Genomic DNA, 27,813 nt, shown 5'->3' with positions numbered 1-27,813 from the left:
TGAAAGTATCTTGTCTCCTCATTGGTCATTTTGATCAGGTGCCAGCGAGGTTACCTTTAGCTTCTTAACCCTTTACAGGTGAGAGGAGCTTTCCCCTGGCCAGGAGGGATTTCAAAGGGGTTTACCCTTCCCTTTATATTTATGACACGCCCCCCAAATCTCAGCTAGGGTGAAACACTGGCTGGGATTTCTTCCTGGAGCTCTAGGAAAAACAGAGTTAATAAGACACATGCATCTCTAAATATACTACCAAGTACATAAAGACTAACAATATTTTCCACATCTCAAGGACGATTTTAACCAGTTGATTCTGGGAAACTTTCACGGGAGAGTGCATTAGCCACTTTGTTAGAAGCTCCTGAGATGTGTTGGATGTCGAAATCAAAATCTTGGAGAGCTAAACTCCACTGAAGAAGTTTTTTGTTAGTTTCTTTGACGGTGTGAAGCCACTTCAGTGCAGCATGGTCGGTTTGCAGGTGGAAACGCCGTCCCCAAACATATGGGCGTAGCTTTTCTAGAGCGTAGACAATGGCGTAACATTCTTTTTCAGTGACTGACCAGTTGCTTTCCCTCTCAGACAGTTTTTTGCTGAGAAACACTACAGGGTGGAATTCTTGATCAGGTCCTTTCTGCATTAAAACTGCTCCCACACCACGCTCAGATGCATCTGTGGTTACTAGGAACGGTTTGTCGAAGTCTGGGGCCCTTAGTACAGGGTCAGACATGAGTGTCGCTTTAAGCTTGTTAAAGGCCTTCTGACACTTTCCGGTCCACTGAACAGCATTTGGCTGTTTCTTTTTGGTTAGGTCTGTCAGTGGGGCAGCGATTTGGCTGTAGTGCGGTACAAATCGTCTGTAATAACCGGCCAAGCCTAAGAAGGATTGAACCTGTTTCTTTGACTTTGGGACAGGCCACTTTTGGATAGCATCCACTTTGGCCTGTAGGGGGCTGATAGTTCCTTGACCCACCTGGTGTCCAAGGTAAGTCACTCTGTTTAGGCCTATTTGACACTTCTTAGCCTTAACAGTTAGTCCTGCCTCCCTTATGCGCTCAAGGACTTTGTGTAGATGTTCCAGGTGGTCTGCCCAGGAATCCGAAAATATGGCCACGTCGTCAAGGTAGGCGACTGCATATTCTCCTAATCCCGCTAGGAGACCATCTATAAGTCTTTGGAAAGTGGCGGGTGCATTTCGCAGCCCGAAAGGGAGTACATTAAATTCATACAGCCCGAGATGTGTGATGAAGGCTGACCTTTCCTTGGCAGATTCATCTAGCGGTACCTGCCAGTACCCCTTGGTTAAGTCCAAGGTAGAGATGAACTGGGCCCGTCCCAGTTTCTCTAATAGTTCATCTGTGCGGGGCATTGGATAGTTGTCTGGGCGAGTTACAGCATTTAGCTTACGGTAGTGCACGCAAAAACGTATTTCCCCATCTGGTTTGGGAACTAGAACCACTGGAGATGCCCATGCACTTTCAGAGGGGCGGATTACACCCATCTGTAACATATCCTGGATCTCCTGTTCTATAGCAGTTTTAGCTTGAGGAGACACCCGGTAAGGGTGGACCCTAATTGGGTGAGCATTACCTGTGTCAATGGAGTGGTATGCCCGTTCAGTCAGTCCTGGGGTGGCTGAGAACGTTGGCGCGTAGCTAGTGCACAGCTCCTGGATATGCTGTCGCTGCATACGCCCAAGGGTCATGGAGAGGTTCACCTCTTCCACACCACCAGCACATTTCCCTTCGTAGTAGACACCTTCAGGCCACTCAGCATCATCTTCTCCCTGGGCTGTAAACTGACAAACCTTTAATTCTCTGGAATAAAAGGGCTTTAGAGAATTAATATGGTACACCTTAGGCTTTCGGTTGGAGGTGGGGAATGCTATGAGATAATTAACAGCTCCCAGGCGCTCCTGGACCATGAATGGCCCTTCCCACGATGCTTCCATTTTATGGGCCTGGAGCGCCTTTAAGACCATGACCTGGTCTCCTACTTTGAAGGAATGCTCTCTGGCATGTTTATCATACCAGGCTTTTTGCTCTTTTTGAGCATCCTGTAAGTTTTCTCTAGCAAGGGCTAAAGAGGTTCGAAGGGTGTTTTGTACGTTGGTTACAAAGTCCAGAATGTTAGTTCCTGGAGAAGGTGTAAATCCCTCCCATTGCTGCTTCACCAACTGCAATGGCCCCTTAACCTCACGGCCATATTCAAGTTCAAATGGGGAAAACCCTAAACTGGGATGTGGTACAGCTCTGTAGGCAAAGAGCAACTGCTGCAACACTAGGTCCCAATCATTGGAGTGCTCATTTACGAATTTACGTATCATGGCCCCCAAAGTTCCATTAAACTTCTCCACCATGCCATTTGTTTGATGGTGGTAAGGAGTGGCAACCAAGTGATTTACCCCATGAGCTTCCCAAAGGTTTTTCATAGTTCCTGCCAGGAAATTAGTCCCTGCATCGGTGAGGATGTCGGAGGGCCAACCTACCCTGGCAAAAATGTCTGCTAGTGCCTGGTACACACTTTTAGCCCTGGTGTTGCTTAGAGCTACTGCTTCCGGCCATCGGGTGGCAAAATCCATGAAAGTCAGTATGTACTGCTTTCCTCTGGGTGTCTTTTTCGGAAAAGGACCCAGAATATCCACAGCTACTCGTTGAAATGGAACTTCAATGATGGGGAGTGGCTGGAGAGGGGCTTTGACCTGGTCTTGGGGTTTTCCCATTCTTTGGCACACCTCACAAGACTGGACATAGGTAGAAACATCCTTGCCCATTCCCTCCCAGTGGAATGATCCCCCCCAAACGGTCTTTGGTCCTGTTCACCCCAGCATGGCCACTAGGGTGATCGTGGGCTAAGCTCAAGAGCTTGGCCCGGTATTTAGTTGGAACTACCAACTGTCTCTGAGGATGCCAGTCTTCCTGGTGTCCACCAGAAAGAGTTTCCTTGTATAAAAGTCCTCTTTCTACAACAAACCTGGATCGATTAGAAGATCTGAGAGGCGGTGGGTTGCTCCGTGCCGCCGTCCAAGCTCTCTGGAGGCTTTCATCTGCTTCCTTTTCGGTCTGGAACTGTGCCCTTGATGCTGGGGACATCAGTTCCTCATTGGATTGTGGACCTAGGCTTGGTCCCTCTGGAAGCGATATAGGGGATGGAGCTGTTTCTGTTGACTGTGAACCGCTCTCCGCTGGTGCACTATGTTGGGATTCAGGCTCCGGCTGAGCCTCTTGTGTAGGGTTATCGGCTGCTGCCAGTTCAGGTTCAGTGGGGCCCTCTGGTGTTGAGGTTGCAAGTACTGGATTCAGTGCTGGCACGGGGTCTGATGTTGGTTGTTTGGCTGGTTCCGGTTCTGGGACTGGTTCCGTCTGGGTCTCTGGGACTGGATCCACTACTGCTGTTGCAGACATTGGCCTGGGGTCCGGGTCCATCACCTCTGACTGGGTCCTGATAGAAGTTTCCGGAACAGAGCTAGGCCTCACGGCTTGTTTAGCCTGGCTGCGGGTGACCGTTCCCACCCTCTTGGCCTGCTTCACATGATTGGCCAAGTCTTTCCCCAACAGCATGGGGATGGGATAATCATCATAGACTGCAAAAGTCCACATTCCTGACCAGCCCTTGTACTGGACAGGCAACTTGGCTGTAGGCAAATTGAAAGAGTTGGACTTGAAGGGTTGAATCGTCACTTGGATCTCTGGGTTGATTAAATTGGGGTCCACTAAGGAAGCATGGATAGCTGACACTTGTGCTCCGGTGTCCCTCCACGCGGTGACCTTCTTCCCGCCCACACTCACAGTTTCCCTCCGCTCCAAGGGTATCTGGGAGGTATCTGGGCCTGTGGACCTCTGGTGTGATTCCGGTGCAATGAACTGTAATCTGTTGGGGTTCTTGGGGCAGTTGGCCTTTACATGCCCCAGCTCGTTACATTTAAAACATCGTCCAGCTGACGGGTCACTGGGGCGAGGAGGGTTGCTGGAGAACGGGGTGGCAGGACGATAAGGGGTCTGGAGGGTTCTTTGGGAGGTAGGTGGGGCCTTGGGCGGCCCCCGGTAATAGGGTGTGGTCTGGGGTGGTCCCTTCTGGTCTCCGCTCCAACTGCGACCAGTTTTCTTCTTCTCTGCCACCTCCACCCATCTGGCTCCAATCTCTCCTGCCTCGATTACAGTTTTGGGTTTCCCATCTAGGATGTATCTTTCTATTTCCTCAGGAACACCCTCTAAGAATTGTTCCATTTGCATTAGGAAGCGCAAATTTACTGGAGATTCAACACTTGCTCCTGATATCCAGGCATCCCAATGTTTCACAATGTGGTAGGCATGTCGGGTAAATGACATGTCTGGTTTCCACCTTAGGGCTCTGAACCTCCGACGAGACTGCTCGGGTGTTATCCCCATTCTGACTCTCGCCTTGGATTTAAACAGTTCATACTTGTTCATGTGTTCTTTAGGCATTTCAGCTGCCACCTCAGCTAAGGGTCCACTGAGCTGCGGCCTCAGCTCTACCATGTATTGGTCAGTAGAGATGTTGTACCCAAGGCAGGCCCTTTCGAAGTTTTCTAAGAAGGCCTCAGTATCATCACCTGCCTTGTAGGTGGGGAACTTTCTGGGATGGGAAGTGGTACCTGGAGAAGGATTGCTAGGGTTTGTTGGTATATTCTGCTGGGCCTTTATCCTCTCCACCTCCTCCACATGCTTCCTCTCTTTTTCCTTCTCCTCCTCCACATGCTTCCTTGCCTCCATTTCCCTCTTGTGGGCAGCCTCCTGTGCCTCCTTCTCCAGCCGCATGAGTTCTATCTGTCTTTCATGTTCCCTTTGTTTTTCCTCAGCCTGAAATTTGGCTAATTCCAGCTTTAGTCGAGCTGAGGATTTGGTCATTCTAACCTCTCTGTTTTTAACTAACTTTACACCCGAGGTTTAGAAATAAACAAACAAAACTTGGCTGTAAAATTTTGCTGTGCTGGAATAGAATATCTATTCTCTGATAGTGATTGTCAGCCTACAGAAAAAGACAATTCCCTTGTCTCTGCTCTGGGCCCAAATTAAAGCAAAAAACCTCCAACTACTTGGAAACCTGCTTACCCAGCCCAAAGAAAAAGCAAATGGGTAGAACACACACCCCCTATTTACTTTTAGGAAGAAAAGAAAAAAAAACTCTGGGTTGGAAGACTGTGAATTTCCCTGCAGGAGTTAAGTACCCTGCCTCCAGGCAAAGAAAACCTGCAATTCACAAAGATAATCCCCTTTTGTCTCTGCTTGGCCAGTTTCAGCTTTCAGTTTCAGCTGCTTTCCAAAGGAAAAAAAAAAATGTCCTTTTTAAAATCTGTATTTCTAGTTCAAAAAATCTCAACTGGATCTCAAAATGATTTCAGGTTAATCCCACCGCTATGCCACCATGTCAAGGTTCCTCCCCCACTCTGAACTCTAGGGTACAGATGTGGGGACCTGCATGAAAAACCTCCTAAGCTTATCTTTACCAGCTTAGGTCAAAAACTTCCCCAAGGTACAAAATATTCCCCCCGTTGTCCTTGGACTGGCCGCTACCACCACCAAACTAATACTGGTTACTGGGGAAGAGCTGTTTGGACGCGTCCTTCCCCCCAAAATACTTCCCAAAACCTTGCACCCCACTTCCTGGACAAGGTTTGGTAAAAAGCCTCACCAATTTGCCTAGGTGACTACAGACCCAGACCCTTGGATCTTAAGAACAATGAACAATCCTCCCAACACTTGCACCCCCCTTTCCTGGGAAATGTTGGATAAAAAGCCTCACCAATTCGCATAGGTGACCACAGACCCAAACCCTTGGATCTGAGAACAATGAAAAAGCATTCAGTTTTCTTACAAGAAGACTTTTAATAAAAATAGAAGTAAATAGAAATAAAGAAATCCCCCCTGTAAAATCAGGATGGTAGATATCTTACAGGGTAATTAGATTCAAAAACATAGAGAACCCCTCTAGGCAAAACCTTAAGTTACAAAAAAGATACACAGACAGAAATAGTTATTCTATTCAGCACAATTCTTTTCTCAGCCATTTAAAGAAATCATAATCTAACACATACGTAGCTAGATTACTTACTAAAAGTTCTAAGACTCCATTCCTGGTCTATCCCTGGCCAAGACCAGCATACAGACAGACACAGACCCTTTGTTTCTCTCCCTCCTCCCAGCTTTTGAAAGTATCTTGTCTCCTCATTGGTCATTTTGATCAGGTGCCAGCGAGGTTACCTTTAGCTTCTTAACCCTTTACAGGTGAGAGGAGCTTTCCCCCTGGCCAGGAGGGATTTCAAAGGGGTTTACCCTTCCCTTTATATTTATGACAGAGCCATTGAACCAAACTGTAAACCCTGTATATAATGGAAACCACTTCAAGCTAGGGTGTGCAGCAGCAGCACCCCTAGTTCCAGCACCTCTGCTTACAGGGACCTGTTCTTGGCCACTTGCCCTTCAATATCTTTTTCAGTGATTTAAATGAGTTGATGGTAAAATCTGCAGGTGATGCAAAAATTAGTGGATTGGCAAATAATAAGGACGTCAGTTGTACAGAACAATCTTGATGGATTGGTAAACTGGGATTATTCAAACACGTGTTTTAATAAAGCCAAATGCAAGGGCATATGGTTAGGAATAAACTTAGTCTTCCCCATCTCTTACTCAGAAGCCAATTCTTCTAGTGCACAATTCTCATTGGCCTCAGTGAAAATTACATAGCCCTAATTCTGTTGTCCTACCATACAAACCCTAGTGCAAAGATGTAATTCAGCTCTCTCCACAAAATAATTTTAGTGTCTCTACTATCAAATGGTCTTCTACCCAGTTTTTGGCTGTATTCCTAATCTGTTAAATTTAATAAAAGCTCTAAATTTCTGTCTCAGTAGAACTAAGGATTTTGGATTAAGTGATTTCTTATTTGTGCCCTTTTAAGACCCTAATAAGGGGGAAAATCATAAGTCATAAGAAAGTAATCAGGACGTGTGTTACACTTTTACATTTGAGAACTTAATAATGCAAAGGTGTTACTTAGCCCCCCGCTCCCCTGCTTTTTGAAGGCTCCTTCTTCAGGAAGACCAAAGGGGAATTTCACAGTGCCCCGGGAGTTAAGGCTGCCTTAGGCAGCATTAACTTTATACACAAAACTGTGGATCGGTCAGGTTTGGGAAAGGACGCATGCTTCTTGGAGCTGGTCCTCCACTCTGTGCTAGGAGCAGGGGTGATCATCCTGTGAATCACTTTCTCAGTCTTCATGTACCTATTGTGCTTTCTTCTGAGAATTTGCTCCCTTCTGAGGAACTGTACAGTGTGGAAGATTGGGGGATAGTTTTTGGGCCTAAATTAGTAACCGCTAGAGAGAGGGCATTTTCAAACAAAGTGGTGTGAGGCAGCAAAAGTCTGTCTCTGTTGTTTGTCTGTCTTCCTGTGCTATGTGTGAAGCTTACCCAGTTACTGTAGTAGATTCAGGTAAGGCTAAAATGGCCTAATTCCCAGTATATTTCAAAAGGAATTTATTTTGTTTGTGTACCTTTTCCCCCACCCTTTCCTGCAGGGTTTTCTGGGAATTGTATAGGCTGTGGAGAAAGGGGATTTCGATACTTCACGGAATTTTCCAACCACATTAACTTGAAACTAACCACTCAGCCAAAGAAGCAGAAGCACTTAAAGTACTACCTGGTAAGAAGCTCCCAAGGTGTACTGTCAAAGGGACCCCTTATCTGCTGGAAAGGTAAAGAATAACCCATTTGCTAGAAGCATGTTTACAGATTTTAGAAAATTTTTATGTAGTGTTGGGTGAACCTTAAAAGTTTTGGGTTTAAGTATTTAAAAAGCTAGGGGGTGAAATCCTGGCTTCATTGAACTCAATGGCAAAACTTTCACTGCTTTCAGTGGGGCCAAGATTTCACCCAAGAGGCTAAAGATTTAGGTAAAAGGAGAGTTTCTCATCCATCTCTCTTCTATCCCCTCCTCACCACATCCCCAGAGGAGGCCTCAAATCCCCCCTTCCGCAGAAATAAAGCGGTCCATCAGCCCGATAATCGCCTCCTATGTCTGGGTGTTTTCTTCCGGGATCTGGCAGAGTGGCTCTCAGCCTATTCTCCAGCCGCAATTCCTGGACTGCTCTGCCAATCTAATCACTTATAAATTCATGCTAGCACCCATAGAAAAACTAACTCCGCAAACTGCACTCTAAGATAAAAGCTGGGGACGCTGATCTCAGGGGAATGGAAAGAGGGATCACGTACTCAGGTTTTGCTCTCTTGTTTTGCACCCTGGGTGCACCTAGGGTGAATATCTTCAGCTTTAAGTTGAAGGCCCCTTGATATGAATGTTATGGGGAGGGTTTTTGTAACTAAATAATTAAATTAGGTTGGTTGAATCCTGAGAGATGTTTTAGCTGAACTTTGCTATTTGTTGCATGTCATACCATATGTGCTTTAACATTTGTCAATGTTTAACACCGTTGCACTAAACTGTTGCACTGAAAGCCAGGCCTTGTTAATATGTACTGTAGCTGCTTCACTTCCAGAATGTAGAAGCAGACAATCATCTGCTGCTAGCCATTCTGCTAAACCAAATTCTTCAGTGTCACCATCCACGGCCCCAGAGAGCGGAAGAGCTAATGGATACAAATCAGGGTTCACTCAGACAGGTAGGGGCTGAAAGTGCTGCATGCTGTAGAAATGACCACTGGGGGAGATAAAGTACCTCACATGTTCCATAGGATTGCCAAGTAGATTTTTGGCATGCATCATTTACAACTTAAAGATAGAAAACATATTTCAAAATTTATTCTGTCAGTATTAAGGATCTGATGAGACTGGGATAAGTTTAGCTCTTAATAGTAGCTTGAAAAGTGTTAGTTTTTTTTAAAAATCCATTTTATTTATTTATTTATTATATTATTTTTGCTGATGTCCCAGATGTTGTGAAATACTCCTTTATAGTGAACATCCTAAACAGAATGGGTACCTTGAATTGACATGTTTTTCCTCACTGGAGAAAAAGCAGCCTTTTGTTTTTGATGTTTGACTCCCACTATTGAAGTGTGGTAAAAGTAGTGATAAACTGCAGTGGTTTTCTAAGTGAGCTAAGACACATCATAGCCATATTTCCAAAGCTTTGAAATTATTATCTCGTGGAGTTGTGCATTGATTTAAGTAGAAATAAAGACGTTTTCTAATAACCATAACAGTTTCACCTAGAAGGGCTTTCCTTCTGGACTCAAAAGGTGATTTTTCTTTGGTGTGCTTTGTAGGTTGTTACAATTTTTGAAGCTGATTTATTGCAGTTCATGTTCTTTTGTTTATTTGATAGATTTTAGAAACAAAAAGTTTTTATTCAGCTGAGCTATGATTGAATGGAGTGCACATCTCTGCCGTCTCTGAATGATGTAAAAACAGAACAGGATTTGTCATGTCTGAAAATCTCAGTTATCCAGGAATTTTAATTGGCCACATATATTTTAGAATATAAGCTTATATGGAGGGATCTGAAGTGCAAAATTTAAAAAAAAAAACTTGTTTCAATAATTCTTTTGCTTACAAGGGATGCTGAAAATAAATGAACAATAAAAATGGAATATTAGCATTCCTATTGGTGTTGCAAATGTTAGTCAGCATGTTCAGGGACACGTTGCCGGAGGTGTTGGATTTTATTCCTACTTAAGAGACTATATTTCTAATCTGGAGTGAGAATGTTGTGGTGTCTTGGCCTCCAGGTCCTTGCATGAAAAATGTGCAGGCACATGAGAATCTCTTTATTTGGCATAACAAGTAATCTAATATTTACACAGCTTTGTCTGGGTTGCTGCTGACAAGTTAATAGATACACCTTTTATAGACTGCTTTCTCCTTATCAACTCACCATGATTTTCTTTCTTCTTGTCCTTTTGTATCACTATTTGTTCTCTCAGGTCACAGTTATCAAACCCTTTTATCTCCCACCATTGTTACCTTCCAGTGAAGATAGTGCCACATTCATAATACAAATTCCACTTGACAAGGGGGAAAAAGTCCCACCATATTTGTTTGTAATGTATAAGTACTGTTGCAAACCACCTGTGATGAAAGTTCAGGTTTCTCCCTGGAAGTCTCCATAGCTAGTCATACACTGAGGTGAACTACTTTTCTCTGTTGCTTTCAGGTAGGTGTAATGAAACTGGGTTGCTTTCTGAAAATATGTTCCTTTTATCACCATTTTTCTTTCCTAAGGTATGGACTTGAGTACTTCCCTCTGTCTAGCTTTGTAACTAAAGTACAAGGCCCTAGCTACCTTAGAAGTTATATAACTATTATACAAATAGCTATATACACATGTTAAAAGAACATCAAGGTTGCAAAGTCAAGCACTTCAAAGGTAGGAAATGCCAGAGTTGAGGTTGCCTGTGCAACCTTAGTATGGGCCCATTGTGTGTATGCATTATGATTACAATAAGTGGAATTGTATATTTTTATATTTTTGACATATCAATGCTTATTTGTAAGCATTTTTTCAGTTTTTATCCAGTTAAATTTTCATAGTTGTGGGAAATTATGGAGCTGGTCAAGCAATAATTATTTCATGACAGGAGACGTTGAGATTTAAAAATGTAAAGCTTTATAACTGTTAAAACACAAATTGTCAACATCATATGTCAAAGTATACAAAGTAAATATCCTTAAATCAAACTCTAATAAATTCTCAAGCAACATTTTTCTTTCTTTACCTGTCTGTAAATTTTGATTATTATCCATGGAAATACCTTTTCATTGATTTGTGTGTGCATGGGGAAATTGACATTTACCGCCATTTATCAATAAAATCTAATTCTTCAAAGATTAATTATGATAAGTCTTTAATTATATAAGCACATACTGTTTTTTCCACAGGACCACTTCCTCACTGAGTGTACAGGCTGGACTGTGCTCAATGAGCAGCTATCCAATATTTTTTTCTCCTCATTGTTCACTGGGTGCCCCCAGACCTTATTTACTGCACACTATTCAAACTCATCTATGAGGATACAATTATTAATTTTCTCATGGGAAATTTTCTGTGATACCCATCACAAGAATATCCAAGTGCTTCACAAATAGTAATTAATTTGCCTCAACAAAACCCTCGTGATGTGAAGGGGTGGTATTGTCCCCAATTTACAGATGGACAGTTGAGGCACAGAGAGGCTGCGGTCAATATTTGAATTTGAGATGTGTAGGACCTGATTTTTTCACAGTACTTAGTATTATGTAGCACTTTATATAGTGAAGCACTGCTTCCATTGACTTCATTTGCAGGTGTGAGTGCTCAGCACTTCTGCAGATCAAGCCCTACAATCTGAAGTTGGGCATGCAGAAAATGAGGAATGCACAATTAGCGACCTCCTGTGAGAAGTTTGGATTAAGTGACTTGCCCAACATCACAAAGGGACCCTGTTGCCGAAACATGGATAGAATCTCAGAGACAGAATACAGTTCTCCAGGGAAGTGTTCCGTGCGACCAACCTTTCTCTTCATATAGTCCTCTGCCTTGTTCATTATGCACCTTCAAACCTACAACAGATGAGACAGAAGTTCTACAGACAACAGCCTCTTTTCACTACACAGCCCTGATTCATCCCCAGAGCAGGTCCATCCCGTGCACTGAGTGAGGCAAGAGTCTTGTGGCAAAATCAGTATGTGATCATGTAATTAAATATTATATCATAATGCTTACACACAGGGGCCCAAATTACGGTTAGACAAGCAACCTTAATTCTGGCATTTCCTAACTTTAGTGTTTGAGTCTGCAACCTTAATAATTTTCTATTTGATATAATTTTGAGTAATTCTCTGGATTTTTATGAAAGCAAACTGAAAACACCAGAAACTCCATTATGTGATGACATATGGTCACCCTTGTGGTTCATCAGCAGGGTTTGACCCTTTAGATGGACCAGACAGATGTGTGCTGCTTGATATGCACCCTCTGCCACTGGCTTTTCCATATATGTGCTGACAGCAGTGGACAGCAGGCTATGGAAAGCAGGTTCTCTAGTAGGAATAGACTCTTCCGCTTGTTTTTCCCCCCAAGCTCTGTTTTTTCCAACCTGTCACTGTCCCAGTCCTGTTTCTTCTCCATCCAGGGCTCCTTGTCCCAGTTCCATTCTCCTTACACACAGAGTCCCAGTCTCCACTCCCCAGGCTTCTCGTCTTAACCCAGTCTCCTGGTCTAGCCAGTCCAAGTCTCCCTACTCCAGGCTCACTGGCTGAGTCCCTATTCCTTCTCCCTGCTGGCTCTTAATCCTAGTCTTGCTCCTCATCCAATCTGGCTCCCCCTCCACTTTCTTCTTGTCCCAGAGTCTTTGCCCAGCCAGTTCTAGTTCTTCCACCACACCCCAACTCCTTGCCATCTCTGTCTCCTCTTCCCACACCATTGGTTCCTAATCCTTCTCCCCAGCTCTTTACCAGATCTCTGTGTTTACCCCATTCTCACTCCCTGCCCCAATTGGCTTTCAGTTCAGCTTTCTTGCTCAACCAGTCCCAGCCTCTCCTCCCCTGGTGCCAAATACCAATCTCCTAGTCTAGCCAGTCTCAGTCTCCCCCTCTATCTCCTAGTATCTGTTTCTCTCCAACCCTTCCAGTCCCAGTCTCATCAGACTCCTTGTTTCAGTCTACCTCTCTCCCTTCCCTCCAGTCCATCTTTTGCCCTCTCTGCATTAAAAGCAGATGGCTTCCTCCTCCATGCTGCCTGGGTTGTCACGGAGTGGACAGGACAGATAAGCTCCTTGCTCTCAGCTCCAGTGCCCAGCCCAGCCCACCCTGGCCTACAGTACCTCATAACAGCTGTTACAGGGAAAGTCCAAATAAGCTCTTGTAGCCTGATCCTGAACAATTTTCAGTCACTCTGTAGGGATAGCGTATGCACCGTCCTGTCAACATGGATGAGCTATGAGTGGATAGAGCATGCACATTCGCTGTGTGGGGATGGTACTTGCATAGTAGATCCAGTCAGCGCTAGGGTTTGGGAGGGGATGGAGCATGCTCAGTGAGGTTAGAATTTTGGAGATTTTAGCTGCAAATATTCAAGAAGTCTCTAATAAGCATGTGCGAACTGCAGTTTTTCATACAGGTATAACTGGGCCAAATTTGGGAGAATTTTCATAGGGATGGGAAAAAGCACATCGTTGACACAAAGGACACTCTTCTGCCAAATTTCAGGACACTTCTTCAAAGCATAGGGATGCTAGCATTTTGCAGAGACGGTCTCAGGAATTTTTTAATATGGAAAAATGTATTTTCCCCTCGTTTTGTTCTTGGAAATGGCTGAACTGTTTTTTCTGAAAGTTACCAAAACCAGAGGCAGACACCCAGCATGGAAAATTTCAACCCAAGCAGTGAGTTTCATAAAGTTATAAGCAACTGACTATAGGGTCTTAAAATGGTAAGTGTAGGGCAACCTTAACAGGTGTTGCTACCAGCCCTGTATACAATACACTTTTGTGTTTTGTGTGAGTGCATATGAAAATACACACAAATACACAATTGTGTATATATAGGTTATAGACTATACATATATTAATATTAATTAGAGAGACACAACTTCCATATGCTCGTACACTGCCCACTTGAAGGAGGCATTGGCAGATGCATTTGCCACAGTGTATTTAATAATAGACTATCAGGTTTCACCAGAGCCTCTGACCTTGTGTTACTGATCAGCCATTTGGCATATTTCTTGTGAAAATGGGACAAGTCATTCTGCTGGAGTGGAGTCAGAGATCCTGTGACCACTCTCAACCTTGATTATTCCAGCTGGCAAAATAGTCTCTCTCCTCCTCCCATTGTTCCCAGAGTGGTGTGGTGTTTCAAGGTATATCAGTTTGGCAGATCAGGCTGGTAATATCCTTGCCTTCTGTTTTCTTTCTGTTTGAGTATGGAGATGTGTAGGTGGAACCTCACATAAACTGCTTACTTTTTACAGATTAATTTATCCAGTGAAATCCAGTTAACGTTCTTTCAGAAAAATTCATCCTTATGTTGTAAGAATTTAGAGCTGCCTGTGTGACAACATCCAAAGTGTAGAATTTGATCTGAATAAAGTTGCAGGTATTAAATGTTTAATGGTTAGAGCAGGGGACTTGAAGTCAGGAGTTCTGGGTTCTGCTCCTGATTCTGCTGCTGATTTGTTATATAATCTAATATCTGATTTGTTATATAATTCATTTAAACTCTCTGTTCTACGGTTTCCCCACCTATAAAATGGGAATACTTATCCACCTTTAAATGAAGTGCTTTGAGGGAAGTGTGTTCTAGTAGTTTGAACACAAGACGTGGCATCAGGAACCCTTGAATTCTGATCCCAGCTCTGATACAGACTCTTTCTGTTGTGTGCGCAAGTCACTTAACCTCTCTGCTTCAGCTTCCCAGTCTATAAAAAGGGACAATCATGTTTACTTGCCTATCCCATTGAACTATTATGAAGAACAGTTAGATAATATTTCAAAAGCATTTTGAATGTGAAAAATGCTGTGTAGGTTATGTAAATGTTAAGCATGATGAAGAGTTGTTTTTAGTAGTAGTAGTATCATCATCCCTCAGTATTACATCATGGGGATTTTTTTTATGCAAATAGCCTTCACAACATACAAGAACTGTAAGCATAAAAAGGAAAAAGACACTGTCTAAAACTTACCACGAGTCACCTATAAATCCTGACCATGATCCAACTTTGTAGGTTTGGGTAGTCAGGAGTTTTGTTAAACCCTCCACAGAATTCGTGTGTTTTAGGTGCTCAGAATGTACTCCTTCTTCTTTAACTTTCTTTAAAATTCTCACAGTGCCTAAAAGCACTGGTCGTGATGTCTTGCACTACTAACGCATTCTTGAGGTACTCATTCATGCCCTTAGGGACCACTCCAAGAGCTCCAATTATTGCTGGGATCATCTAGCTTTCCATAATCGTTCCACTTTGTGGCTCAATTCTTCATACGTCACATCTTCCTTTTTAATATTTCTGTCTGCTGGTATGGCAATATCAGTTAACATGGCCTTGCTTGTCTTCTTCTCTACAGCTATGTCCAGCCTGTTTTCCTGCACTGTTTGGTCTGTGACAATTGCCAGATCCCATAAAATCTAGCTTCTTCATTCTTTAGAGCACTTTTGATTCGATGGTCATAATACCACATGGTTTGTTTAATTCCATACTTGCCACAGAGTTTCCAGTGCAGACACTTGGTGACCTCATTGTGTTTGTTCATATATTCTCTCGCAGCTAGGCTCCTGCAGATGCTCAGCACATGCTCCATCATCTTTTCCTTTTCAGAACATAATCTGCAGTTTGGTATGCAGTTCTATTGGTCAATTTTGTTTAGAACATAATTAAGCCTTAAGGACTCCTCTTGTGTGCTCATAATGAGGCTTCCTGTCTCTCTTTTCAGGTATCCTTTAACAAACTCATGGCTTGTTGATCTTCTATCACTAATGGATTTGCTTGTTCTCTGCCACTGTCCATGCAATGATTGCTATGTAAATCTTTCAAGTCATTCTTTGACCATTTGTTTTTTCCTTTCTTTCTTGAATTGGGATGCACACTTAGCCTCGGCTTATTATCATGACCAGATGATCTTTTACTGTGACTGACTCCTGATATATTTTGATGTCGTCATTCATTGTCACTGTCCTCCTCCACAGATAGAAAACCTTTTCCACTATCACATCATTGAACATACATTCTGCCCATGTCTTGACTGATGTTCATCTCTTTGTGCATCCCTAGGAGCTTTTTTGTTTGGATGTTAAATTTTTTCTTCTCTTGATTCCATTTTATCATTCTGGCAGTGTACCATACTGCTGGTTTTGCCTGCATATTAATGGATTGGATCAAATTCTTCAAGTTGAGTTTTGTTCGGAAATTAGTTCTTATTCATCTGTAGTATTCTGTCCTCACTTGTTTGTAGGCATCATGCTGAGAGAGATCTTGGATAGAACCTTCTTTAACTTGTGTGCCATTTGATTGTACCTGTTTTGTCCTCTTTACAGATGTCGGCACACATTTAGCCAAACCAACCTGTAGCTTTATATGTTCATCAAAATTTTCTACATGTGTCATCAACTGCTGTATCTTCTTTTGTGACAGTCCATACGGTATCAGATCATCCATGTATAGTAAATGATTAACTGTTTGTTGCTCTTTGCTAATGTGATAAACAAAATCTCAACTCTCTTGCTTTCGCTCTCGCTTTCACTCTTTCTTACTTTCTATCATTGGATGAAAAACAGTATATAAATTTAAGATAGTACTAGTTATTTGTAAGATAAGTCCTTATATGATGACTTCTTAGGGGTGTATGTCTATAGATAATTTCAAATAGTTGTTTAATCAAGCAAATTTTTTTGTCAGACTCCTCAGTATTCAGTCCAGCAAAATCATCTTCTGCTGTTAATATAAGTGGAACTCAAGACCTATCCCGGAACAAGAACATAGTGAAACCACTGGCTTTGTCTGTGCAGCTTGTAGGAAAGACATTTGCCACAGGTAATAATTTACTTTACAGAAAGCCAAGTGGGATAATGAGCTGTCTGTCTAGTAGTGGGTACATTTGTTATCCATACCCCCAAATTTGTGTACCACTTCAATACTCTGCGCATGCACATCTTGCACTACCATTGGTATTCCCACCCTGGATAGTGTCCTGGTTCTCAAACCTGGCAGTTTGGTCACTATACTTTAAAGGGGACCAATTATTTCCCTGGCTGAGCTCCATAAGAGAGACGACAACCCCATGGATTCAACCTTGGGTGACATGGCACCTTTAAATAGCTCTCAGTAAAAGAGGTAAGAATCCTAATCTGTCTACATGTTCTCCATGAATGACTTATGTAGCCTCTTCAGAGATGTTGCATGAAACTTACCTTCCTTTAAAGGAGGGCTAGTGTTAGTATTCTTTCATTGCTTGAATTGTGAATCCTTAATCGCAGTGGGATATCTAGACACCTCATTTGGACAATGAAATCAGTAATCAGGCATATAAACTAGGTATTAATACTGGTTCCAGATTTGAGAATTGCCAATTTTAAGATACTTGTGCAGGATTATGATGTCCTGTTGGGTGACTATGGTTGAAGATAGGACTCTGTAGGTAAAGTAAGGCCCCCTTTTATTGCAGAATAATATAACTTTAAATTGAATTGCTCCCACCCTCACTGCCCACTAATACGATGAAACTCTGTAGTAAACATTCCAAAAATTATAAGAGTCAGAAGAAGAAATCTAAAATTTACCAAGCTAAACGTAAATCTCCCCATGCTGCCTATTGGAAAAATTTGTATCTCTCATCACTTTTAGCCTAAGAAGTGAGGTAAAAGATATATAAAGAGGCCGCAGATCTCCTAGAAGCTAAATTAATGACACACATATTTCTCATTTCCAGTTTTCAATAAGGATGCTTCAAAATTCTTACTAGATTTTATGGTTGTGTTTTTGGCTTTGTTTTTTTTCTGTTTCCCCCCCGAAATACAGAAGCCCTAATTAAAGATCAGAATTTTGCTGCCAGTGCCTGAGTTATTCTCCAGTGGATGCCCCAGGACGAAAGTTGACTCAGTCACCAGTCTTGTTCTGTTCTTGCTTTACGTTCTGAAATATGATTTATTTTGTTTTAAAGATTGTCTAAAGCGGCTCTCTCTGTGTATTTTGTTGTATTCAGCTCCACTTACACTGCGTAACTGCGATGTTGCAAATGGAAACAGTAGTGGAGGAAGAAATAACGTGTTGAGCTCTACATTCTCTCGGCCCATGCCACACTCAACTTCCCCCAGCCCTGTCTGTTTTTCGGTAGATCAAGGTAAAAGAAAATCTGTGTTTTTATTATTTTATTTTAAACTCTTTACTGCATATACTGTTGAGCCTGAAAACTGTAGATTTGTTTTCTTTTCCACCGTAGCTGTTTCCACAACTCTTCCCTGAGATGTAGTGTGTTGCTGGCTTGAGTGTTGATGATAATGATACACACCTCATTATAGATATTAGTGTTTCTCAGATCAGAATGTGGCCTGATGTAAATTGAGAGTAACTCTAAACTCAGTAGAGCTATGCCAACATAAAAACTGTGTGAGGTCAAAATCCAGCCCAGAGTTTGTGTATCTGAATGTAAAAGGGATGTGGGAAGAAGAGTATTTTGAATGATCTTTTTATTTATTTCTCCTCAGCATCAATGTCTAGTTCTGGGCCACCAAAGAAACGACACCGGGGATGGTCTCCTGGGTCACCAGTCCCACCTCCTGGTTTAGTTGTACCTGTTCCGACAATTCGGCCTCTTACAAGAACAGGTAAAACTTGAATAATTATGTGAATTTTCATGACTAAAACTTCTGCTCCTCCAGCTCAGTAGCATGGTAGTGCTTCTCTGAACCGTTGTGCAGGACATATGATTACTTCTGTGGAAAGTAATGACCTCAGGTCTTACTCGGGTTGGGGCCTGGTTTTGCTAGGCACTCTATAAACATGTATGATGATATGGTCCCTGCTCCAGATAACTTACAATCTAATTTAAAATGAGGCAGTATGAGAGCATGACAGTTAATGGGGAGGGGGAGAAGTGAGGATGAGGATAGTAGTAATACAAACACATGATTAACCATCCATAACTTGGTGCTTCCAAAATTGTTTGTATAGGTATGTTGTATATACAAATATAAAAATAAATAGATGTAATTTCCATTGGCTCTCAGCTTGAGATTGAACTTCCCAGACTGGGAGAGCATGATGCGGATGCTCCGCTCCTGCACGGGAGGGAGGATCTTGCATAGCTTAACTTTGGCCACTCAGAATAAAATGGCATTGATGAAAATCCCATCAAGTCATCCTTAGCTCTCAAAGGATGACCACCATGATATTGGGCATTGAAAGTGAGGGGATTGAGAATCCTTAGGACTCCATCAAGACCATGTAATGTTGGCATCCATATTGAGATAAGAGTTAGGGTTAAATAAAAAGGTATATTAACTACTTATATATTCTAAAGTGGTAATTTAAATCATATAACTACTTACCGCAATAATACTTTTAAGCTATAGCAGTCAAGGTGTTTTGCAAAGCAAAGTAAGCATCATTTATCCCCATTTTACAGAAAGGGAAACTGAGACAAGAAGTTAAGCCCCACATTTTTAGAACTGCCAATGACTTTTGGGTGCCTCAATTTCTGGGTGTTCAGTTTGGGATACCTTGGGCCTGACTTTCAGAGAGGTTAAGCATCCACAGGGGGAGAGCTCAGCACTTCTGAAAGCGTGGCCCTCTGTGTGCCTACATGCACTCAAAATCAGTAGCCACTTCCGAAGACCTTGTCTTAAATGACTTGCTGAAGGTAATACAGAAAGTTAGAACCCTGATCTCTTGACTCCCAGACTCATGCCCTCTCACTCGACCACTCCGTCCTTTTGTGGTAACTGTGAATACACTTTTACTGACAAAACACTTGAACAACATTTTTAAATTATCATTTAAACATGGAAGTTTTCAAACCAGTTGCATGTGGGGTCAGAAGCCATCTTCTCTTTTGTTGTTGTTGTTGTCAGTTTACTTGCATAGATCTATTGCATGCCCATGTTGCATTCCAGAGAGAAAGTTCTGAATTAAACAAACTTCTAGAAACGGAAAAGTTCCCACAATTAAAAAAAGTTGAATTTCTTTAACACCTTTCATCAGAGGATTGCAAAATTCTTTATGAACAATTTAAGGAAGTCTCATAATATCCCTATGAAGTATGTATTATACTGACAGATTATAATACTGAGGCATTGTGCTTTCTTTTCCTGTTTTCAAAGCTGCTGTTGCTCCTTCATGAGTGAAGTGTAGTTTTCATCTTTCTATAGCTTCAGAATAGTATAAAGTGGTATGCAAACAGCTTTGAGATTTTAGTCTACATAGTGTAGGTCAGAAGTTAGGGAGGTCTCTTCCTTCTTTGTGCTGACAGGTAGCATTGAAAAGTGACCTGTGTGAACACTTTTCCTAGTACTTGGCTTTGTTAGAAGATGCATATTCAAACCTGGATTTTTCCTCTCCCTCTCACCGAAACAATACAGTAGTTAGAGAAAAGCTTTATTTTAGTGGTGGGGCCAGGGAAGGATATTGGGTCTTAATTTAAATTCCTTAAAACTGTAATAGGAAATGCAAAGGTATTTTGAATTTTATTGCAGTTAGTGATTTGCAGGAGTGTTTATTTGTTCATAGGGCCAAATCACAGTATGAGCCTTTTGGTAATGAAAGTTTTTCTTTCTTTATTTTATAGAGCCCCTTTTGTCAGTCCCAGTTCCTCAATCCATGTTAACTGGAATTTTACAGCCTCAGCCCATCCCTGCAGGGGAGACTGTAATAGTTCCTGAAAACCTGCTGAATAACTCAGGAATCAGACCAGTGATTCTTATAGGTAAGCTTCACATTGTGATAAGCAACACTGTACCTCTTGAATAACTGCATGTTCAAAAGATTTGAGGTTTTTTGAGGTAATGAAATTCACTTTTGTGATCAGCCCGTAAGCACAACTGAAGGTCACTGTATTTTGTAAGACTTTCAGCAGCCTCTTGTGTTAATTGTGCAATATTTACGATGAGAAGTTGGGTGATTTTTGCCAAGACCTGACATACAAAAGGGTCCTGGCCAGATCAGATTAGACCTCAAATTTGGGTTTTGTATAAACAAGGCTTGTATAAAATCTAAGAATAGGCTTATTTCCTTGGAATTAAAACAACTTTCCAATACAAACAGTTTTCCAAGACAAATAAACATTCCTCTACTGTGTTTACAACCAAACCTTATAGCCCTGTGCTACTGCCTGAAACCGAGAAAGTGAAATTGATGTTGAACTGACCAATCAAAACTGACTAGCTTTCCCCTCCCACAACCTCCCCCCCGTGTCTAAACAACGAGAAATGGAAAAAGTAAGCAGCCAGCATGAATAATAAAATATAAATTAGAATATTAAAATATTTCACCTGTATACAGTGTGGTGTTAGTAATATACTATGTGTAAGGACATTGCTGTTACATTAAAAATATGACTTTTAATGTGAAAGTGTCCCTTTGAGGTGTGTTACTGCAAAATAATAATAATTAAAGAAAATTACTCAAATTGGGGAGTTGTGCCACTATTTGAAGGGGTAATTCCATCATTGTTCAATTCAGTGCAATATTACCCCTTTTTATAAAGCACCCTGCATATTAGGGAACCATTTTTACCCATATGACCCCTGGAATTAATTATCATAAATTAAGTAGTGGAAAATTGCTCTAAATCCCTACTCACACAGCTGGTCTTTATACATAGTTCCTCTCGAGTTAATGGGGCTACCTACGTGAATAAAGATTGCAAGGTTAGGATTACAGTTAATTTGTATTTTTTTTATTTTATGGAAGTTCAGCCTAGAGAAAGCCTAGGCCTTAGCATACAGTTCTATAATTTCCATAACTGCATTTCCTTATGAAAGATGAGGGTCCTGGCAAGTTGGCAGTGCAGTCCTCCGGTGGGACCAATGTTGGTGTCCCTGGAGAAAAAGTGTCCTATTGGTAGTATAGTACCAGATGTACTTGAAAAAATTACATGAGAAAAAAGTAGTCTGTTTCTATCTCTGTCATTCTTATCCTTACCAGAAAGATTCTGTTATTAATTGATGTCTTAGTGAAACCATTCATGAAAATAAAACTTTCTATCTGCATTTAAATTTTAAGATGCTCATCAAAACAGTACACAGTACAGCAGTGTCTGAAGCACATTTGATTCAGTTTGTGCTGCTTTTATCAGGTTAAGATTTCTGTACTGCAGTTCTGCAGATTTTGCACGCTAAATTATTGGTAATGTGAGCTTTATGCATTTAAAGGTCATGGTAATAACTGAACGGATTACTTTGATATTTGTCTTTGAATAAATAATTACTATCTTGCTGCTGGGCAGACCATCACAGTAACTTCTGGTAAATCGATATTGACATATACAGGGTAATACACTATTGGCATACTTGATTTCTTCTGTAGACAGTAATAATGTCAGTTTGGTCACTGTCCTCCCATCTTTTGCTATGTAGCATTAGGCAGAAGTTAGGGAACATAACTGTTGCAAGATTTTGTGTAATAGTTTGTTTTGAGTATTTTTATTTTTGTTTTTGAAGGTTATGGCACTTTACCCTATTTCTATGGCAATGTTGGTGATATTGTAGTAAGTCCCTTGCTGGTGAATTGCTACAAGATTCCACAGCTGGAGAACAAGGATTTGGATCTTTTGGGATTGACTGGCGGTCAGTTACTAAGTGTAGAGAACATGATTCTTTTAACGATACAGTATCTTGTCCGATTAGGTAAGCCATTTCTCATATTCATTCCAGTTTTTATTGTTTACGACTTTTGTTTTCTCCCTTCATCTCCAGTATGTCCTACCTCTTGCTGGTAGCCAGTTTTCTGTCTGTCTAGCAGATCGAAGAGATGCCTAGTCTCTATCTAGAGTCAGTGCCAGTGCTATTTTGTAAATCTGCTTGAAAAGGAGGTGAATTTGAAGGGTGATATTGTTCTCTGTCCTCCCTGTGACCAAGGTCACCTTTGTGAAAATCAAATATAATTCTGCATTGCAAATACTTCATTTGCTTAGGGAATCAAACCACCTGTTTTCACAACCGTTTCTAAGAGCACCCAGTCCTTTTTTCATTCAGAGTTTCATGACAGATGCTTACAGATGTGTTGTCACCATTGTTTTGGGGACTGCAACATTTGCATGAAAACTACTTCTGTTGTGCAAACTAAAGCAATTTATTTAGTACACAACAAATTCTTGTTTTCTTAAATGTATTTAATATGTGCTCTAGACAGAATTTATGGTAGTCATGTGAGTTGCAGATTTTCTAACCCTTTGTGGATAGCCACTTTCCCTACATTAGTGTAAAATGTAGTTAACATAAACGTAAGATATTAAAGGCATAGAGAATAGCGTGGGCAAGTGCTGTGTAAGCCTTCTCCCACAGCTGTGTCAGTCTTGACCTGCATCTTCCCTTTCATTTTAGTCCTTGGTCACCCTTGAACAGAGACTGCCAAGCACAGTGAGGTGCATGGTGATTTTGTAAGAGAGATGCATTGCATTTTCTACACTAGATAAATGTTTCCCCCAGCATGCCTCTTCCTGGGGCTTCTTTCCTTATCCAAAAAACCAGTAGAAAAAGATAACCTTTCCATAGATGTTTTGAACCATCTTATAGAGCTTGATAGAAAATTCTCTCACTGCTATACAAAAAAAGACTATTGTTTTCAATTAAATTATGAATACTTTTAGCATAATTTTCTTACAGCTCTATTGGATGCTTCCCTTCTAAATTCTGTAGGATTTTCCTATAAAAAGTAATGTGGAATTTTCCCTTTTTTGATATCAGGAATTAACGATAAGGAAAATTTTGGACCACTGGTAAAATCTTTTTTTTTTTTTTTACTGGGTCCTTGAAAAGTGTTCAAAAAAAGGTGATTTCATTGAGAATGTTCATAGTTTCATCTAGAGCAAATTGATTTCAAAAGAGTAAGAAGCAGAGAGGTCTGGGAAGTAGATAGAAGAATGCTACATCCAGAGACTGCCTTAGTTGTATTGGCTTGTTATTGGTACAGAACATTTTTTGCGCAGTTCTACTGCTAACAACTATCTCTGAATCTTGATGGATTTCTGATCACATTGCCACTTCTTATTCTTAGAATAATTACCCAGGATCCACCACCTGGAGCTTTCATAGAGTCATAGATTCCAAGGCCAGAAGGGACCATTGTGATCATCTGGTCTGACTTCCTGTATAGCACAGGCCATAGAACTTCCCCAGAATAATTCCTAGAGCAGCTCTTTTAGAATCTACTTGGTAAGTTCTTCCAATGATTAATTAAGAACATAAGAATGGCCATACTGGGTCAGACCAAAAGATCCATCTAGTCCAGTATCCTGTCTTCTGACTGTGGCCAATGCCAGGTGCCCCAGAGGCAATGAACAGAACAGGTAATCATCAAGTGATCCATCCCTGGTTGCCCAAACCCAGCTTCTGGCAAACAGAGGCTAGGACACCATCCCTGCCCATTCTGGCTAATATCCATTGATCGACCTATCCTCCATGTATTTATCTAATTCTTTTTTGAACCCTATTATAGTCTTGGACTTCACAACATCTGGCAAGGAGTTCCACAGGTTGACTGTGTGTTGTGTGAAAAAATACTTCCTTTTGTTTCTTTTAAACCTGCTACCTATTAATGGCATTTGGTGACCTCAAGTTCTTGTGTTACGAGAAGGAGTAAATAACACTTCCTTATTTACTTTCTCCACACCAGTCGTGATTTTATAGACCTCTATCATATCACCCCTTACTCGTCTCTTTTCCGAGATGAAAAGTCCCAGTCTTATTTATCTCTCCTCATATGACAGTCATTCCATACCCCTAATCATTTGTGTTGCTCTTTTTTTAACCTTTTCCAATTCCAATAAATCTTTTTTGAGATGGGGCAACTGCATCTGCACGCAGTATTTAAGATGTGGGTGTACCATGGATTTATATAGAGGCAATATATTTTCTGTCTTATTTATCCCTTTCTTAATGATTCCCAACATTCTGTTAGTTTTTTGACTGTTTTTTGATAGTTTTCCGAGAACTATCCACAACGGTCCACAAGATCTCTTTCCTGAGTGGTAACAGCTAATTTAGACCCCATCATTTTATATGTATAGTTGGGATTATGTTTTCCAATGTGCATTACTTTGCATTTATCAACATTGAATTTCATCTGCCATTTTGTTGCCCAGTCACCCAGTTTTGAGAGATTCTAATGTAGCTCTTCACAGTCTGCCTGGGACTTAACTATTCATGAGTAGTTTTGTATCAGGTGCAAATTTTGCCACTTCACTGTTTACTCTTTTTTCCAGATCATTTATGGATATGTTGACTTGGACTGTTAATTACTCTCACTTAAAAATTTACGCCTTATTTCCAGTCTGAATTTGTCTAGCTTCAACTTCCAGCCATTGAATTATGTTGTACCAGTCTCTGCTAGACTGAAGAGCCCATTATTGAATATTTGTTTCCCATGTAGGTACGTGTAGGCTGTTATGAAGTCCACCTCTTAACTTTCTCTTTGTTAAGCTAAATAGATTGAGCTCCTTGAATCTGTCACTATAAGGCATGCTTTCTAACCCTTTAATCATTGTGGCTCTTCTCTGAACCTGCTCTAATTTATCAACATCCTTCTTGAATTGTAGACACCAGAACTGAACACGCTATTCCAGCAGCAGTTACACTAGTGCCAAATAAAGAAGTAAAATAACCTCTCTTGTGTTTACTACTCCTGGTGTTTTTCATTGTCACTAACTCGGCAGGCATGTGTTTCTTGGATCAGCACAGGAGTACTGTCTTAGCATTTTTGATGTCCTTAGAAAAAACAGAGCCAGTGTCTCCCGTGGTTTTGTTTAGGGTTCCTGTTCCTCTTTATTGATGCTTGGGGTGATTTATGGTTCATTACCTTGGTGCAGATGGTACTTTGGCAGGTTGCCATCTAACAGTCTCTCTTATTAGCATTGGTGGTTAATTGTTTGACATTCTTATCATAACATTTCTTCTGTTCCAGTAACTCTTCTATTATTACTTCAGAATTAATTGCCTTTGGCTCAAGAAACTTGTTAGGCATTGTCACTATGGTTTTTGCCCTATTGCCTATGAATCTCTCTGAATGGGGGACCCAAAAAGAATATTGTGAGTTGTGTGGTAATATGCTGCGGCCTGCTGGACTCCTCAGGGTTTTTTTAATCAAGTTGTCTGCTCTTTATGCTGATTTTTCTGCTAACTCATTTGACTGTGCATAGGAAAGGCTTTATATAATGTGCCTGAACTGATACCACAAAGAGTATTGCAAAACTGATCCATTTGTGGTTGTGGGACAGTTTCGGTTGTTGTTTCATCTATAGAAAACTGAAATTTACAGTGAGTTGTTATATTGCAATATATATGCAATTGTGCAATACCTCAATTTAAAAAAAAACTGAGCAGTAATCTGTTAAGTTGTAATCTTTCCAGACCAAAAGTGATCAGGAAACCTGTGTGGTTTCAGTGGTTCCTTTGCATTCTTTTTGAAGTATATATTACAGACTTCACATTTGGATACCTTGTCTTTGATGTCAGCATTCATGGGTGACAAGTGTGGGGCACCTTGAACTCTTTTATTACACCATAGAATACCCAGATGGGCACTGTGGGTTATACTTACTTACTATTTCCAACCTCATGTTTTGTGGTATTATGATACAATGCCCTTTGAACAGAATCTCACCATATGTAGCAATTTAATCTCTTTAATCCCAATAAATTGTGTGTGGGTTTTTTTTAATTCTAGGAGATATACCTGGCTTTTTTTTGCTGGCCACATGTTTAGAATTATTCTCTCAAGCTGTTTGGTTCAATTGTTTTGTGTTTCTCACCTGTGCTTGCCAAACTTGTTTCAGAAATTGGTAGCACTTGAATCAATTTACTTCAAATCCCTCTTTCTGCTGCTCCCTGCTTTCTTCAGTTACAGGTACTCTTGAAAGCATGTCCACATTAAGAAGCTCCTAACCAAATTTGAATTTCACAATTAATGTGCATTTTTAAAATTTCATTATCATTTTCTGAAGTTTAAATGGTGTCTTGCACAGTGGTTTCTGTACTGAGGCTTCCAACCTCTCATCTGTTTTTACCTTGACAATTTTTTATGCACAAACATATTCACAAAGATGTTCACAAACAAAATCAATATCTAACATTTGTTTTTCCATCTGATCATAGTTCTGTTGAATATTGATCAGTGCTTTGGAAGTATGTGCCACTAGATTATCACCATGAAGAAATATGGCCTAGAGACCATCACACATCAGTTGTGATAACAGGCTCTTTGTTAATCTGCAAATATTTCCATATTGGTGCCTCTTTGACAATGTATTTAATTCTGAAAAGTTTTTCTCTTAATCTTTCAAGTGCAGTTCTGTCTTGTTCTTAAGCAGCATTCTAAGTGGAATACTTAACATATGGCAAATTGGGGATGAATTTGATAGGGTATATTAACATCACTTCGAATCTCAGTAAGGCCTCCTTACTTTGGGGTCTTTCCATTTATATAATTATTTCCACCTTTCTTGGGTTTGCTTGAACTCCTTTGCCCTCCAAAGTTTGTGTCCTACCTAACTGATCTCCTTCAGCCTGTCTTGCTTTTGTATCTGGATAGTTTTAGGTTTTTTTCTGTAGTATGTTGCAGATGTTATGTAGTCTCTCATTATGTACTCCTGAGGGAATTCTGTGTCACTACACTTGCACAGAATTCATGTACCCCACAGATTTCATTGCTTCCCCACAGAAAAATGACTTCTGACAGGGAAGCAAAGGAAAAGGCACGCGAAGATCCCCGGCAGTGCAGGCAGGTTTGTTTGGGCACCTGGAGCAGCTGGTAGAGATGTAAATCACTGTGAGGGGGCGGGTGAGGCTGGGCAGTCATGTAACAGAGAAAGACATACGTTCTGACCCTATTACTCACTTTTGTGGCAACTTTCCATGGAGGGGAAGGGCTTTGGATGTTTCTGAGGAGGTAAGCATAGGGCAGGCTCTGTTTCCCTGAGAGCAGAATGTAGCAGCCTGCCTGCTTAGTGAACTGTTCCTATTGTCTTTGTGAATTCCCCCAGGAGTATAAAACAGGTGTAAAAGTTTTAAGACTCCTTTACACTGCCAGAGTGGTGTAAAGGACAGTATGGCCTTATAAATGCTTACGGTGCTTTAGTAATTAGAACTGGTCTAAAATTTTGGACTGAAAAAAAAATTCCTATGAAAATGTGCGCCATGAACTGTTTCCTACTGACCTTTCTGG

The 27,813-nt window shown here is 41.0% G+C and overlaps 1 protein-coding gene across 1 annotated transcript in view; it reads left to right on the top strand.

Annotated features, from left to right (window-relative positions):
• GREB1L (GREB1 like retinoic acid receptor coactivator) overlaps positions 1-27,813 on the top strand; it is a 129,705-nt gene that overhangs the window by 31,333 nt on the left and 70,559 nt on the right. Inside the window, exons 5-10 of the mRNA XM_077810384.1 lie at positions 7,532-7,708; positions 16,339-16,473; positions 17,642-17,779; positions 18,144-18,263; positions 20,222-20,359; positions 22,095-22,280. Of these exons, the coding sequence (XP_077666510.1) occupies positions 7,532-7,708; positions 16,339-16,473; positions 17,642-17,779; positions 18,144-18,263; positions 20,222-20,359; positions 22,095-22,280 (894 nt within the window). The remainder of the gene's footprint in view (positions 1-7,531; positions 7,709-16,338; positions 16,474-17,641; positions 17,780-18,143; positions 18,264-20,221; positions 20,360-22,094; positions 22,281-27,813) is intronic.

This window comes from Eretmochelys imbricata, chromosome 2 (genome assembly GCF_965152235.1).
Source record: "Eretmochelys imbricata isolate rEreImb1 chromosome 2, rEreImb1.hap1, whole genome shotgun sequence".
In the NCBI taxonomy this organism is placed as follows: domain Eukaryota; kingdom Metazoa; phylum Chordata; order Testudines; family Cheloniidae; genus Eretmochelys; species Eretmochelys imbricata.
Note: the sequence above shows the minus strand (reverse complement) of the source record. Positions and strands in the feature narration are given on the sequence as shown.